The 17119-nt window shown below is 41.7% G+C and overlaps 2 protein-coding genes across 3 annotated transcripts in view; both read left to right on the top strand.

Moving 5' to 3' along the window:
- The first annotated feature begins 2741 nt into the window (after positions 1 to 2741).
- On the top strand, positions 2742 to 6071 carry LOC116670592 (protein ANTAGONIST OF LIKE HETEROCHROMATIN PROTEIN 1). The gene is made up of 4 exons (XM_032501175.1): positions 2742 to 3238; positions 4015 to 4563; positions 4661 to 4821; positions 5231 to 6071. The coding sequence occupies exons 1-4, from the start codon at positions 3074 to 3076 to the stop codon at positions 5658 to 5660; spliced, it is 1305 nt and encodes a 434-aa protein (XP_032357066.1). The 5' UTR covers positions 2742 to 3073; the 3' UTR covers positions 5661 to 6071.
- Positions 6072 to 6517: 446 nt separating this feature from the next.
- gna11b (guanine nucleotide binding protein (G protein), alpha 11b (Gq class)) overlaps positions 6518 to 17119 on the top strand; it is a 27660-nt gene continuing 17058 nt past the window's right edge. The window contains exon 1 of one of the 2 annotated variants that reach the window (XM_032501165.1): positions 6518 to 7684. In XM_032501165.1, coding sequence (XP_032357056.1) covers positions 7549 to 7684 — 136 coding nt within the window. In that variant the 5' untranslated portion in view covers positions 6518 to 7548. The remainder of the gene's footprint in view (positions 7685 to 17119) is intronic. The other variant, XM_032501164.1, reaches the window with a different exon arrangement.

The raw sequence follows: 17119 nt of genomic DNA, 5'->3' as shown, positions 1-17119 counted from the left end.
GGCGCTGGTTCAGCTGGCAGCCCACTCACTCTGACATCTCTCCATGAGTGCATGTATAGGTCCTGAGCGTGTGTGTAATTCAGGCCTGTGTGTGATTACTAACAAAGTGTGTACACAGAGTGTAAATTATAATTTCCCCACTGGGGATTAATAAACAGATTTAAATTAAATATTTGACACATACGTTTTAATGAAACCACTACTCATTTGCAGCAGCACTCTGGTTCACTGCGGGTGTAGGTAAAGGTGGGAGAGTTGTGGGGGATGATGAAATACAAAAAATAAATGAAGGGACAGAATGGTGTGGAGTTACCCGGTTCGGAACTGAATGAATCTGCCATGACAAATAAGTAAAGGGAGAGATGATGAGAACACTTTTTGTTTGTTCATAGCTCCAAGAATTTGTCTGCAGAAGTAAAGAGGCAGTGAGAGAAAGAACAAAATCTAAAAACACGGAGGCTTTTTGTAAAAAAATATATAATTGATAAGGGACAAAGTGCCTGTTTCAGCATGGGAGAACTAAGAAAGGCCTTAGATATGAGACAAGACTTCACCTGGTAAATATGAGATATGCTAGCATGATAAAATAAAGTGCATCTTACTGTTTGACGTCTGAGAAATGATGTTGCTGTGTAACAAGGTGTGGGAGGAGGGGAGGATGCCAGGGAGCTGAAAAGCGGTGAATCAAAGTGAATTCAGAAAGGTATATACTACGGCTGTTGTGTTTAGAAGATGAAATAAGGAAAGCTCAAGTAAATAAAGACAGTGGTTGTAGTATTTTTTATAATGTAGAGAAAGCCTATACATAATCTGGAATAAAGGGCTTCTGATCAAATTCTGTTATGGACTTTCTAGATGGAAGACCTTTTCAGGTGAAAATAAGATTAGATTAGATTAGATTAGATTCAACTTTATTGTCATCACACATGTACAGGTACAATGCAACGAAATACAGTTTAGAGAGTTTAGAGAGCCTCCGAGCCGCAGCTAGTGAAAGCGCCGCCACATGCACTCTGAAAAGGATATATGCAGACAGCAGGATAATACAAGACATAACATAATGCACAAGACTACATACATGAAGGAATAATTGGTGTATGGTGTCTGTGGATGTGAGTGCGTGGGAGACACAAAGCTCAGTTCAGTCCGGCCTTGACTATGAGTGTGTGTGCGTGTGTATGTGTGTGTGTAAGAGCTATCAAGTTGTTAAAAATGGGTCCAACCTTATTTTCAATTTTTGTTAGGTGATATTTTTGAAAATATTTGAATGGGTGGTGGGAGATCACTGTTTGCTGATGATGGGCTTTTGTGGAAAAGAGGGAGAAGTGTTCAATACATGGTTAAGAAATGTGCTAGTGGAAAAAAACAAAAGCTATGTTCTTCACAAGAAAGAACATCAGGGAAGTGGAGACTTTATGGAAATATCTTGGACCGAGATGAGAGCTTTTGGTAGTGTGTTTCGATCCAAGATTGGCCTGGAGAGAGCATATTAGACATATTAAAGTTAAAGATGTGAAAAAGTGATACATGTCACGAGGTGTCTCAGCAAGTGGCAACAACATTGGGATAAGGAAAAAAGGAAGATATTTACACTCAATCTACGTAAAAAAAGAGTAGTTATAGGCCTGTTATATTATATTCAGTACATTTCCAGCTGGAAATTTTGTTCACAATACTAGTTACCTATATGTTATATTCATAGGACAAATCTATCTGTAAAATTCTGTTTATAATAGTATTCATCTTTATATTTACTCAGTACATATCCATGTCCTGCACTTATAGAACCATTGTTTATCCTGCACTTGTTGCTATTGCACTTCTGGTTAGACCTAAACTGCATTCCGTTGCCTTGTACCTGTACCTGTGTAATGACAATACAATTCTAATCTAATCTAATAGGTTAAAAATATGGGAATAAAACGCAAAGAGCAAGTAATAATAAGCAGGCTAAGAATTACACAGTACACTTTTCATTATAACATCCAAGGGGGTCTTTGTGATTTGGGCCAGGAGGCTGAACAGCTGGGCACATTGTGTCATACAGAAAATGTATAGCTGTTCTACACAGGAAAGGCAAGAAAGGGGGACACAATAACAGGAAATAGGGAGAGTAGAGCACAAATTTAAAGGTAGGCTACATAAGAGTCAAGGAGGAGACAGGGGTCAAGGAGTTAAAGTGTTACAGCATATCTCGTTTTCTTAAGCTGACTAGACTGGAAAGGGCCGGAAAATGTGTAGGAGTAAAACCTGAGGGAGGCAGTAATGCAACATGGTCGATGTCGACGGCAGTTAAACCTCAAAGAAGAAGAAGAAGAAAGCGGAAGTGGCCTACACAAGTAACTGTTTATGACCAATTTACGGTAGATGCTTTTTTTTTTTCAAAAGCGAGATTTTCTGAAGAACGTAGACATACAATAGGAAACCATACACATTATATGTCTTTGTAGGAAACAACATATTATGTACATCTTAACAGTCTACGTTCTAAACGAGCCAGGGGGTTACTAAAGGAAAAACAAACAAAAAAAAAAGCAAATAACTTCATACAAAAATCTTGTGAGGCTTACAAAGTTCATAAGATAACAGCCTTTTGGTTTGTACAGGTAGAAATAGAAATGGGAAAAAAAATGAATTGTTTAATAATTGGCAACCAGCTACAAAAAGCTGGGCTTCTTTATTCAAAAACTTTGACTTACGTAATCAAAATTTTGGTTAAAATTATCATATTGACGGTAGATGCTAGATTGGATCCACTAAACGTGTCGACGTCATAGGACGCGCCTCGTGGCCCGCCTTATCCTGCCTCTGATTGGCTTACCCTGATATTCTCACCCTAACTTTAACCAATCCCCACTCCTAGTGCCCGAAGCTAACTACGTCGATCATTCTAGCAGATCCGATTTAGGATTTAGGTTAACTCCGCGGTTTTTTTTTGTTTTTTTTACAGCGAAATGTAGGCTACAATTGAAAATGTACAGTGAAATGACGCGTTAGTAGTTTTAACACCTGAGCCGCTGTCAGAACTCTTACTTAACGCATTGCGTGCTGCCTCCCGGTTGAACCTATCAAAATGGAGGACGAGGAGCCAATGCGGTCTGTCATGTTCCTGATGACTTACATGCTGCTGAAGCGCAGGAGAGACTTACACGACGCTAACGTCCAGAGGCGCAACGAGATCCAAAGACGCATCAGGCATCGGCAGTACTTCTTCCAGAGACAGAGGAGGATGCTCATGGTCAGTCGCTCCCTTTCTGTCCCAATTTCTATCCCCAAAACCTCTCTGACCACTGTCAACAAGTCTGTCACGTAAAGGCTACATATTGCTGTGTATTACACTAACTTCCTGGGGTAAATATCTGAACACAATATTTGTGGATGGTAAAAAAAAAACATGTTTGTCACAATTTCCCATAGCTCAATGTGATGTCTTCAAATGACAACCCAAACCCCAAAAATGTACAATTTGCTATCATGTAAAACATAAAACAATTGAGAATCACAGATTTTTTTCCCCACTGAAATAATAAATAGATTCATCATAATCATCTGTTTGGGGATTAATCGATTTAACTGTTTCAACCCTAACCCTAAAATAACAGAAAAGTTGCCGTTTTACAAACAACAAAGATAAAGTAAAGCAGCTACATAGATCTTACCGAAAAGGCCCAGAATAAATATAAAGACATATGCACACTGGTATATGTTTTGACATCTTTTTTGTACGCACTGTTATTGTTTTGAGTTTATAGTTTCCCCAACCAGAGCATGGTCAAATGCTTATTGTTAGTGTATTTATATTTATGGATATGGAATTTGGCTTCAAGTATAATAACATTTATCAGGTAGAATGTGTCCTTAGTTTTCTTGCTGTAGTTTATGCAAATCCAAACAGATTCCTTTTAAGAGAAAAAGCTAAGTACAAAAGCAGAGAGATCCAAAAACATCTGCAGCATTGACGGTTCAAAAATAAAAATAAAGTAATTATTTTGTTATTGATCTCCTTCTTGCCAGATGATGATAGCAGGAGGAATCCACTCCAACGTCTGCATCCGCACACGTCCCTGGACCACCACCCAAAGCACTGATTGGTGGGAGCGGGTGGTGATGACAGAATTCCAGCCATCTGATTGGCTGGATAAGTTCCGTATGAGCCGGGAGACGTTCTTCTACCTCTGTGACAAGCTGAGGCCCCGTCTGGCTCGCCAGGACACCAGCTTCCGCCTGGCGCTGCCGGTGGAAAAACGCGTAGCAGTGGCTCTGTGGCGCCTGGCATCCAACATCGAATACCGCACCATCAGCACCCTGTTTGGGGTGGGGAAGTCCACCGTGTGCAGGTGTGTTAGGGACATGTGTCACGCCATTGTGGCGCTCCTCAGCTCCATTTACCTGCGGCCCCCCAGTGAGCAGGAGCTGGAGGATTCAGCCCAACTCTTCCTGTCCAACTGGGGCTTTCCTCACTGCGTTGCTACCATAGCAACACTCCACACAGCTATCATCACCCCATCAAATAACGCGTCTGACTACGCTAACCCCGCTGGCTGGCTCTCAGTGCTGTCTCAGGTAGAGAGTACACCCCAAATGCTGCTGACAATACATGTTTGCTACCAAGTTGTCTGATTTGGACTTATCGCCTTTTTCTGTCTCTTTTGTGGTTGAGGTGGCTGTTAGTGGCAGTGGGCAATTCTGGGATGTATGTGCCAGTTTCCCAGGTGGTACGGACCCAGCAGACATCTTCCAGAACTCATCGCTGTGGGCCACAGCTGCAGAGGGTGGACTGTCGCCTGCCCCGCCACCTATCTTCATGGGAAAACCACTTAGGTAAAGCATGTTGGTTTAGTCAGGATCTAATTTCACACTAAGTAGGTCCAATTTTTCAGGCATTTAGGATACTGTATGCACATTGCACAAGGTTTTGAGATATTATATGTCAAAACTGTTGTATTACACCATACATCTCAAACATCGTTTTTTTTTTTACACTACATATTTAAGGCCATCATGTTTATGATTTTAAATATTTCAAATCAAGTCAACAGCCGAAATGTTGCAATGCTGAGTCTTTTTTTTTGTTGTCATGTAATGATTGTGTTATATGTTGGGACCCCTTCAAAAACAAGATGATACATCTCAAGGGGTTTATCCTATTAAACAGATTTGAACTTTAGGACGTCAAGTCTTATGGTGTGTGCTGTAAGTGACTGAAAACCATCTGTTGTGTCTGCTGTAGGTATGTGCTGCTGGGTGAGGCCTGCCACCCTCTCCAGAGCTGGCTGATGAAGGCCTATCCTGAGGAAAAGGGCAAGAGGGCCAGCCACACAGCACTGACAGAGCCACAGCGGCTCTTTAATCGGCGGCTCACCAGAGCCCTTCGTGTGTCTGAGGAGGCGCTGCTGAGGCTGAGGGCACGCTGGCAGTGTTTAAGCAAGAGGAACGACTGTGGACTGGACGTAGTGCCCACCATGATTCTAGCTTGCTGCATTCTGCACAACATATGCGAGTCCCACGGGGACGCCTTTAAAGCAGAGTGGAAGGTGGAGTCTGCCGAGGCAGAGAGCCCCCAGCCCAGCCACAAGCAGCTCCCCTCAACCAACATTGACCAAAGCAATGCTGAGGAGGTCCGACACCTATTCTGTGACTATTTTAAACAGAATAATTGATAAAGCTTCCTTCACATTTAGAATAATGTTTTTGAAATCCCTGTAAACATTTGTACTTTTTTTTTAAGCCACACAAAGTGAAGATGCCTTTACATTGGTGCCTCCATCTGGCCAATAGTCACATGTTTTGCCCCACTAATGGCAGAAGTAGCTTTTTTTCAGGTATCAAACAATACTTTTCTATTGTGTATTAAGCATCACAGTCTGAAAGGGGCTATCTATCATGACCCTCATTTATTTTGTTTTCTAAATTTGTATGTAGTGCATCATTGTTTAAAGATTCCAGTTGTATAAAATGAGTTTGTTAATTATGGTTCCATCTTATATTTGATTGGGTTCGTCTGTGTGTAATGTAAACATGTGTTACAGTTGTGGAAACCTGTAGAAAATTAATTTTGCTAGACATGGGTACCAATATAAATACCAATATGGTTAAATGTACTTTGAACAGGCGTTACATGCAACTCAACTCTAAGGCCACAAGATGTCACTGCTACCACAGCATATGTCCACCAAAGTCATCGCTGCTTGCATTATTCTGCAGGTAATTGATGAAGTGATGTGGATTATCTAGCCTACTTATTAATTAGAATTCTGTCTTGATGATCAGTTTCCATGTTACACCAAACTTTTAAATATATTTCTCAGCAGTGCAGAATATTGTACAGCAGGTGGTGGACTTTTTTTCGCAATGATTTCACATGCATTGCTTAGGACATATTTTTTTAAACGTAAAAAACAGTCCTTCCTTATTGCTGTTTGTGTGCATCTTCTCAACGATTTAACTTGTGGCTGACAGTCAGATCCCACCTCGAGGACCCGCCTCGTCCATTCAATTGGTCTGTCACAAACCTGTTTCATGCAACCCTCCGTCTGTCACTCAACACCACAGTATCTCCTCCTTGCTTGGCATCAGACTGGTGTGTGTGCCGACCTTGTTCCAGCGACGAACTACCCGAAAGCCAGCTGTTTACAGCGAATACATTTCTGGCAAAAGCCACCGGTCCGGCACGCATTTTATCATCTCGTACGGGCTGTGGTAGTAGCCGTATATTTAACCGTCAAAATGAGTCAGGATGTGATGGGGTGCTGCCCTGCTACCGCTAGCTAGGCGGACAAATTCCTTTAACCAGCTTGCTGTTTCAATCACTGCGGGTTGACACAACATTAGCTGAGGCGTTTTTAAGTGAGCTAGCGGGCTATCGAGGCTGCTCTCGTGGTCGTTACGTCTAATTTAGCCAAAGTAAGCTAATGTAACTTAGCTAGTTAGCTACTTAGAAAACGGGCGCATTGCTGCGGCGTAGTGCAACAACGGTTATCACTCTAATGTTAGCTACAAGCAAGGACGACTACTTTTTCTAACGTGAACTAGCTAGCTAGCTAACGTTGGTGAGCCTGCACAGAAAACAACTGTTACGGGGTTGGATGTCGCGACACTGCAGCTTTGAACCACTTTTGGCGGATTGGGAAGATAGAATTGGACCACAGTGACAGAAGAAAATATAGAATTGGACCACCAATTAACAGTGGCTGTTAATGATACAAATCTGGTGTTAAGTGGCTAATCCGCGGCAGTTGCAGTAATTTTAACAGTAACGTTAGCAGTATTAAGGCAGAGCATCTCGGGGAGGCCCCACCGTCTCTTGACTCCCTCCCCTGTCCGAATCTCCCGTGATTTGACGAGAACACCCCGGTGAAGTCGCAGTTGTTCTCGGCTGGGGGGACAACTTGACAGCGAGGCCCATAGCTAGTCTCCCCTCCCCCAGTCCATCCGTCCAGCCCAACAGACCACCTCCTCGCCTAAGATCTAAGCGAGGACCGGGGATTCGGGATAAGCTGAAACCGTGTGTCGGGTCCCGTCTTAACCGGGCTGCCAAAACCAGAGGGGATGACTCTGGAGTCCATGATGGCTTGCTGCCTTAGCGAAGAGGCGAAGGAGTCGAAACGAATCAATGCAGAAATTGACAAACAACTGCGCCGAGACAAGCGAGACTCCAGGAGAGAGCTGAAATTACTTCTTCTCGGTACGTGGCATGCTAATTCTCAAATGCATGTTTATCGTCATGTCTTGTGTCGTTTTATGGAAAACTAACGTGCTTGGGCCTTCTTGGCAAAGCTAGCAAAAATGCTAGTTAAGATTGCTAACTGGAAGCCTGGTTCAGTATGAGTAACGTTATGGCATGATTTCCGAAATGCGTGGCTTGTCTCGTAGCTTGTCGAGTAAAAATCAGTTAGTTGGCTTGTTTAGGTGCATACCTGCAAGAAACTGGCTAGCCAGACACACTGTTTCTTTACTTGAGTAAGTTATATGTTACGTGGTTTGCATTTGTGTGTGCAGAAAACAGCTCATTTTGCATCGAAGTTACTAAAATGTCCCCGTTTACAGCCAACACATGCTTGTCAGTGGGCCAGTTTACAATTATTGACTATCCCTCGTGCTAATCAGTCGGCCAGCATCAAAACTGCCAGTGAGGTTTGCTAGCTGGTGGTGGTTAAAAGGTGAAGATGTACATTTGATAATAAAAGAAGAAGCAGCAGCAGCTTTGCGTTGCTTTGCACCGTTTTCCAGATTGCATAACATTTGTACAACTGGTTGAGGCTTCAGGTGCTACAACTAGACCTTGCTTGGTGCCATTCATTCATTGATCTATTTCTCATATTGGTCTGCACAGTGCACCCAGTGTTCCAAAGCTACCCTTCCAGAGGACGAGGGTGCTAAGGGGATTTTCCCCCCTCATCTTGGAGTCTAGCTGAGCAGGTTAGCTATTTTTATAGCTGGTTTGTGGGCAGGTGGGAGCTGCTGTTGAATAAATTTCTCTGTACTGCATTGATTCATAGTTCTGTGCACACACAAAAGGAATATTAGGCAGTGCTTTATCACATATGTACTTGTGTCGCTTTTAGGAAAACGTGTTTTGTTTGCTTGCCCTGCTAACTTAACTTAAGTGTGCGTGCTGTCAGCCACTTAAACAACTGACAAGTGCAAAAGCTCCTTTGGAAAAAAAGCAAGTGTCCATTTTTAGGACAATTAGAATTATCTAGGTTGCATCCTTAGTTTCAAAACGTTTGCTCCCATTTCTCTCCTACCAAATGCAGCCCTGGTTATTTGACATGTGTGTATGCTCTCATTTCCCAGCTGAATACCTCAGCTCGGATAAGTAGGCCACAATAGAGCCATACTGTTGATGGGACATATTCTATTCCGTGTCATACATGTTAATCGCCAAGGTGAGCGGGTAAAAAGGGGGCGTGTTTGTTTTTGTGTCGCAGTTTTGAAAGGGTTTGCTTGTGTGCTGCAATCATATTTCTCTTGCCAGATGATCAATAAGGATTGGGTTGACAGTGATTTCCGGATTTATAAAATAAAGGCGCTCAATTACACTCTGTATCAAACATAGCTTTAGCATCTGGTGTTTTAGTATTTCCAGATATTGACAGCAGATATTAAAAAACACTTATGGAAGTGTCAGCTTGTGAAAGGCAAAAAGCAATTAAGAACTGCAATCGGGATGCTGTAGGCCTAAGTGGCCATACTGTGTGAGTTAAGGCTGTCAGTGGACAAGTGGATAAGAATGTGCAAGGCTGGATTAGTCTAGGTCTTAATAGGCTTGGTTAAACACATCTGCTGCTGAGGCTTTAAGATGTCACTGACTCCTATTATCCCCTGGCATTATTCTCAGGCCCACAGCCCTCAGTGAGCTGCCTGCCTCTCCACACCTCACTGGAGGAAGAAGACATTCTGTTTTTGAACATGTAACCACCACCTTCCATCAATTGTATTTTAAAGGAGACAGAAGGTGATTGAGCTGCATATTGAGTACTGGACTTTTATCCATCTCAGGTGAATGTGGTGGGAGTTATTTGGTCATGAGCCCTTCAGTGCATGTGGACATGTGCATGGTGATAAGTTTGTACATTTCAGCTAAGCACAATGCATTGTGCCTCACAGCTCCTTCTGGCCAAGTAGTCCCACTTTTAGTTGTACATAAATGTGGGAATACGTACTGACATTTTTTGGGGAGCGTTTTAAGTTGTCACAATTCAGCTCACATCTAATGGTTTGTGTTGGGATGTATCTTAGAATGATTCATATAGCAAAGAGCTCAACCAATTAAGCAATTAGTTGATAAAAATGAAATGATTCAACAATAATTCTGGTAATCTAATTAATCAATTATTTGGGTCATTCATCAAACAAAAAGCCATTCGCTTCTAGTTCCGGATTCTCCAGTGAGATGTGTTGCAGATATTGTCTGTTTTATATGAATTTTGAAAGTGTTATTTTGGACAAAAACAATATAACAAGATGTTTCAAGTTGTCACTTTGGGCAATTGTTACAACATTTTTCACTATTTTATGAGATTTTATCGATGAGCCAACTATTCAAATAAAAGTTAGTAAGTTGCATTTGCCTACATTAGAAATAGAAAATACCTTTAAAACCTAAAAGTGCTTTGCCCACGCTGAAATCTAAAGTGTTTTTTCCTTGCTTTGTGGAAGACTTAGGTGCACGTATTTAGCGATGGGTTTAGTAACCCTTCCTCAAGAAAATGTTATGTTTTTAAATTAAAAAAAAAAACGGACTTTTTATGTCCCTTTGTTTGTCTGTTTGTGGGTTCTCTCGTCGCTCTGTTGTCGTGTTGTCATTGTTGTTGTTTTCTTTGAGGTTTTTTTGGTCTCTGTGGTCCTTTGGCATCTCGTTGTAGTCTTTGTGTCCCTTTCGTTTTCCACATCATTTTGGACCATTATTATTACCATATACTGTATGTGTCAAAAACACTGGAAAAGCTAGAGCAGATAACAAATTAATAACACTAAAAAAGCTTAAAGACAAAACTTAAAGCTAAAGAAGTCCAACTACATCAATTAGATGTGAGAAAAGTCTTTTGGTTGCATTCATTTGGTGTAGGTGCTGGCAGGGAGACGTCTGGGTCTGTTTACAAGAATGTAAAACAGAGAAAAGTGGCAAATTCTTAAATTTGAGCAGCTGGAACCAAAGATTTAGTCATTTTGCTTGGTAAATAACCTGAATGATGACTCTCTCATTAAAATGGTTGCAATTTGACAGACTAATCGATGTATAAATATCAATCAATATTTCAGATCTAGATTGATAGATTCTAGCATTTCCCCCAAAATGGTTTTTTTCCTCACAATTGAGGTCCACCCTCTCTCTGTACCCCCCCCCCCCTTCCTAGCAGGATTTGCTATTTGACCAGGGTGAATTGCCAAAACAGACATGCCTCACAAAACTGTTAAGAGATTTTTTTTTGGTTTTCATTTTCTATTTCATGCCAGACACAGGCATGAAGTTTCCAGACTAAGAATACGGTGTGGGTTAATTTTTTGTGGGTTAGTTTTGTAGGTAAAAGCATCATGCTTTAACCACTTGGTCAAAAAATAACAACTCTGCCATGGCTGCAGCTAGGGCTGGGCGATATGAAGAAAATCAAATATCAAGACATTTTTGACAAAATACCTTGCAAATTCATACCGCAACAGTATTGTAGTGTTTACTATTGGTGCTTTCCCAAAATAGTGACAGAATGAGATTTTTGATAAATAATCATCGGTAATGTGGATATAATGACTAAATGGATAAAGGAGAATCATAGAACAGTTACAGCGGTCTGGTAAGTTCAGATATTACATAACTTAACTGTAATGCGGTCTTTAAAACACGGAAAAGACACCATTTATGTCATATCACGATATCCAAAATCTAAGACAATATCTAGATATCGATATATTTACAAGCTCTAGCTGCAGCAGTGCCTACCGTCTGGCTGCCTACGACTGAGGCCATATCAGGCTATACCGACAGCTTCCTGCTCCACAGGCCAGTGGTTTGCCTCTACTTGGTCAAAACACAGTGGACTAGGAGCTATGGCCTTTGCTGCATCGGGTAAATGAACTGCTGGAGCGAGCGAACAGTCAGTAAAGTGAGATGGAAGGGCAAACGCTTTAGGGTTTCCCTAAGTGCTGACCGGGGGAAAGTGTGAGCTCCCAGTCAAGCTGTCAGTGTACCAGTTGGCATTTGCTTTTCTCGAAAATGTGGGTTTCACATGAAACATGAGGAACAGAATGTCTGTTGATCAGTAAAAATCCCTAGAATGACGTCAGAAAGGCATTTTTGGTCATCAGAGAATTCAGTCAAGCACTGTATTTAAGAAAGGGATCTGACTGGGGCAAAAGTCGGCTCAACAGCCAAAGTGTTGTGGATGGCTCAGTAGCACAACATCCCAGGCCGAGGTTTAATGTACAGCTGTTTGCCAAGTAAGTGCTCATTGATTGAGTTGTTCTTGTTGATCCTCCCTGTCTCAGCAGTATGTCTTGTTACCAGGTTAATACATCCTTTAGAGGAACAGCCTGATTGAACCAGGGAGAGAATCAAGGGTTAGGCTCCGATGCTTATTGCTGACCTTCTCTTGCCAAGCTGTCTTATTTTGATCATATATGGCAATAGGGATCTTCTAGCTCTACTCTTCAGTGATTGTGTGTGTGTGTGTGTGTGTGTGTGTGTGTGTGTTTCTCTCTGTGTCTGTGATAGAGTACTTTTAGTACCGGTAAATGTAGAGCTATGCTGATGGCCTTATTACTAAAATCCTCGTTATCATGGTCAGATCTAGCACTTTTAATATGGAAATTATCACTGGTTCTGCAAACACAAGTTCTCCTTGAGTATTTTCAAGGCCAGGTAGATTAACCTCTGGGATCAAGAACGTTCAACTGGTAGAGGCAGAAATCGGTCTCATTTTGATTTAATTTTCTCAATTTTTTTGATTTGTTTTTAAGGGTCATTGCATGACTGTTCAGGATATTAAAAGCAAAAGAGGACAAAAATAAGGGAAGAGCGAGATAAGGAATGACATGCAATAAAGGTCCCTGGCCAGACTCAAGCAAGGGTGCGTTGCAGTTAATGGTCAGCGCCTCAAACCCCTAGGATTTCAGGGCACCGCAAAGATGGTCTTTTATGAGAGAATGTAAAATCATTTTTTAATCTAATGTTCTGTTGACATGAAAAGTGTTAATTTGTGTTGATTGTTTTTGTTTCATGGTGATGTCTGTCAATAATACTGAAGATCCAATTACATAAATCTATAAAACAAAAATTATTTCAATGTAGTTGATAGACTTGAGAGACTTCCTCTTTCTACTGACCAATTTCACTTCAAAATCCTAGCAGGCCACCTCAGTGTCGAATGAGAACGTTTTAATATTGATTAAAAATATAAACACTTTAAAATGTCATATGAGCTGTCAAAAATATTCAGAAATTAATAATAAGCCATATCGCCCAGCCCTAACAATATATACAGTATCTCACCTTGCACTCTATTAACATTGATGTGGTCCAGGTAGCTTTGCATAAAAAAATAGTTGTGTTTTGCAAGGCTACTTTTATACTTTAAGTAAATTTCCAAGCCTGTACTTTGTTACTTTTATTTGAGTAAATAAGTTAAATCAGTACTTCTACTTTAACCAGAGTATTTTTTAACGCAAGTATCTTTACTTCTACTTGAGTACAGGAAGTGAGTACTTTTGTTATAACACAGACCATTCTAATAAATGTCCAGGCAGTCAACCTCACCTCAGCCAGCCCCGCACACACGCTTTGTCTCTCTCTACAACATGGTGTCTATTGCATGGTTGCTCATATTGCTCACTAGTGTGTACACACACACACCTAAATGGGGTCTTGGCTACATCTCTGGAGATATGGGGGTGAATGAGGCTAGATGGTGACTGTCCCACATACTGCTGCTACCTCGGTCCCCGGACAGGATGGGGACATAGCCTGCCTCTTAGTTCACTGCCAGTACTTCCAGCCCTCTCTCTGCTGACAGGGTGGCATGTTCATTCCTGTTTACTTCCACCAGCTGCTGCGTACAGTAAAGCCCACACTTCATCTTTCAGTTTCAAGTAGGATTTTGAATGATGACTATGCTTACACTTTGTCATTTTTGGAGGATGTTCGGTTTGCAGTGTGATTGGAAATTTGTGTGGTATGTGATGGCTACATCTAAATCAATGCATCAGAGATGTGTAATAATAAACCTGTTATGCCCATGTGTGGACATGGAGTGATGTTATTTCATAGAGATCTCCATGATGAGATTCTCTAAAATAAGTGCCATGGCTTAAGAAATAATGTCAACATGGATGGACTAGGATTTGGCTGTTTTGTAGTAGCAGGTGTGCACAGAGTGCGTATTGCCGACAAAAATACTGCTGCCAGCTCCAAATATTTTATAAAGCCTGTATTGGATTTTTTTGTTGTTCTTTTGCTCACCCACACCCACTCGACCAGAACGACACTCAGCGCATACTCACTAGTGAACAGACAAAGCCATCCTAAGGTAGTCAAATGAAGGTGTGTAAGTTTGCAAGTGTGTGTGTGTGTGTGTGTGTGTGTATAATGTGCAGTGCATGCTTTAGCATTTATATTCTGACACCCACACATGTGGAGTACTCAGCAAATGCAGAGGCATCAGCACAAAGCAGTAGCGTTGTCCCCATATCCTGACAGCAAGCAACACATGTTGGAAGGCTGCATTAGAGCTGAGAGAGCTAGTCCTGTTTTGTCTTTATGCTTGCTTGTGTTTGCTGGTGGTGTCCTGCACAGTGTGTATTGCTCAGGTCATTGCAGGAAAAATGAAAGAAAATGGGCCATCACAGTAAAGGTAACAGCCATGCCTTGAGGTTGACCACAGGATTCATGTGTGTCTACAGTTGGTTAGGCAGCTGGTGTGTGTGTTGTGTAGCTCCAGGCTGCCTTGGCTCAATCCCTTTCCTTTGTATGCCAGAGCCCAGTTTCCAAGATGAATTTAGTGAAAGATTGAGACCCACGCTACATTTTGGTTCGCCTTGTGACTGCCTGATTCATACAGTATCTTTTCAGGGCTCTGATAAAAAAGGCTAGCATCTGGCTGATGCCAGTTCTGAGGTTTTAATAATACTTAAACCTCTGCTGTGTCCATGCAAATGTCTTCTCCCTGCTGAGATTGGATTGTCAAGCGCTGCCTGAAAGGACAGTTCATAAATCCAGATAAGCCAATGCTGTTCATACCAATGGACCATTATATTTATGTGTGCATTTGCATGCAGGCTATGCATGATGCTGATTATCTCTTGTTCATGGAAAGCTGGGGTTGGCAGGGATGGCCCTGCTTTGAGCAGGAGGCCTTTAGTGGCCTGCATGTGAAGCCCAATGAAATAAATTATAGGATATGAGCAGACAGTGTAAACAAAGTAGGCCATGCACACACACACGGACATAACCTGATAGACTAACAACCTGGGACTCAACCAAAACTGCTGCACTAAGACAGCGGTGTGCCAGTTATGTAAAGGCTTATGAAAGCTAGCCTGGCAACGGAGAATACAGCTAAAGTGTTTTGCGTTAGCTGTCACTATTTACATACTGTTATCATTTCACTAGGTCTTCTGAATTAGGCCGTTTTTAATTTCATGTTCATTATTGTCTGGTTACCCCTGACTGAAACGTCTCGCTCAGCTCCAGGAAAGACCAGCGTCGGTGTGTGTTAAGGGTGCATGATATACCGACTTAATGTCGTTATCGCAATATCACGTTGTGCAATATTATATTGAAAGTATCCCAATAAGTATGCAATATTTAGTTTATTTTGTGGAGCGTCCCGTCTGTTGACTGTGTGACTTAGTTGTGTTTGATTTAGAGCCCGCTTGAAACACTATAACAATTTCAGTTCAAAAACCGTTCCTTTGGCTAGTTATTGTGCCACTTTCACATCTTGGTGCACGTGAGATTTTGACAGAAAACAGTGTAAATGAAGAAGTAGACAACAAAATGGAAGGAGTCATGAGTGCATGATACTTACCAAAAAAAACCAAACCTGTTGCTCTTAATACGCCAGAGCTAGCCAAACAAAGGCGGTGGAGTTGGATAGATTGAATATTTTTCATTCACGACCGACTTATGGTCCAGCCGCATTACGGAGCCGTATAGAAGTCTCTCTGTGCACTATATTGTTTTGAGTCTATGAATATTGTTACGATGCATTTTCCGTAATTTCACATATGTGTAAAAATATCCAAATGAATATCTATTGTAAAATTTCATAATCAATATCGCAATATCACATTTTGTCAATATTGTCCAACCCTAGTGTGTGGGATGTGTAGAGTACCTTGCACTGTTGCCTCGGGGCATAAGCTGATTCTGTGTTCTCTTGTCTTTTCCTCTCACACACTTGTAGCTACCTGGGACCGAAAGCGTTATCAAACCCAAGTAGTGTGTGAGCTATTAAAAGGTGACCTCCTTTTTCTAGGTCATTACCGAAAAAGAATGGATGGATTCTAGTTATGAATATCCAAAATTCTTGACGGAGAGGGATGAAAATGGAGAGGCATATTTCTAGCCTCAGGGAGGTTAAAAGGGGTTGTGAAGCAGGGGAGGGGAGAGAGAGAGAGAGTGTATTTGTGGGTTAGAGCTGGTGAGGGCATGTCAGTGGCTGTGACTGGTGCTTGTACAATCTGTGGAGGAAAAGGGGAAGACAGAGGCTCGTAGTGTGTTGTCTGGTGAGAGAGGGACACAACAGTTAAGAGAACACAGCAGAGGGAGATCTTGTGACGGGGTCACGAGAAATAAATCAGACATCAAGCTGGAGAGTGATCGTCTGCTGCGTTAAAGCAGTCTGCAGTCCCTACCAGGACATTACTGCCCAGTACAAAGAATATGCTCTCTTGTCTCGGCTCCCTTTTGTTAGCTGGTCAATCACAGTTTTTATTAGGCGAACTACCTTGTCGTCACTAGTCTGTATCTTTCACCGCAAAGCATTGATTCATCCAGGAGCAAAGATAAATATCTTTTTAGTGAATCATAGTCTATCTAGTCTCTGTTCTCCGAAATTGGGCATTTTGTTGGATAAGAAGACGGAGGAGGATCATTTCCACTTATGGATACGGTGTTGAAATCCAAATTTTTTTTATCGGAGATTAAGGTATTTCTTCCTGCATCAACGGAGATACTAATATCGTTGGTGTTAGGGACCCCCTTGGTACTGACCTCAGACAAGCTTTTTCTCCCCAAAGTGTCTGTGGAGACGAGGCCCTTCTTCTCTGTGGCACACCAAAAGATGAAGAGCACAGAGCAAGCCCGAGGGCCTTGCAGTTATATTTACTGTCTGCTACGAAAGAGAGGAGATAGAAGGGGCGGATGGGAGGGGTTTAGAAAAAGGAGAAAGAGGGGGGAAAAAAACACAGGAATGAAAAAGAGAGGGAGACAGAGGAGGGGTTGCTATGGTAACAGAAATATGGCTGCTCTTCAAAAACCTTGAATGTAGGTGGTGGTGAGATGAGTGTATGTGTGTGTTTTTCCTCCTCGTCTTTCCCTTTCAGTTTATCAGATGTTATGGATGTGCTGGATCTCTTTTGATTTAACTGAGGACTAAAATGCCATCAGCTTTTCTTTAGCTTT

Source organism: Etheostoma spectabile, chromosome 20 (assembly GCF_008692095.1).
Source record: "Etheostoma spectabile isolate EspeVRDwgs_2016 chromosome 20, UIUC_Espe_1.0, whole genome shotgun sequence".
NCBI lineage: Eukaryota > Metazoa > Chordata > Actinopteri > Perciformes > Percidae > Etheostoma > Etheostoma spectabile.
Note: the sequence above shows the minus strand (reverse complement) of the source record. Positions and strands in the feature narration are given on the sequence as shown.

Bases quoted from the DNA above. Each gene is read 5' to 3' on its own strand.
- LOC116670592 (XM_032501175.1), top strand. From the start codon at position 3,074: ATGGAGGACGAGGAGCCAATGCGGTCTGTCATGTTCCTGATGACTTAC. The intron at 4,564-4,660 runs GTAGAGAGTACA...TTTGTGGTTGAG, and splicing joins GGCTCTCAGTGCTGTCTCAG to GTGGCTGTTAGTGGCAGTGG. The intron at 4,822-5,230 runs GTAAAGCATGTT...TGTCTGCTGTAG, and splicing joins TTCATGGGAAAACCACTTAG to GTATGTGCTGCTGGGTGAGG.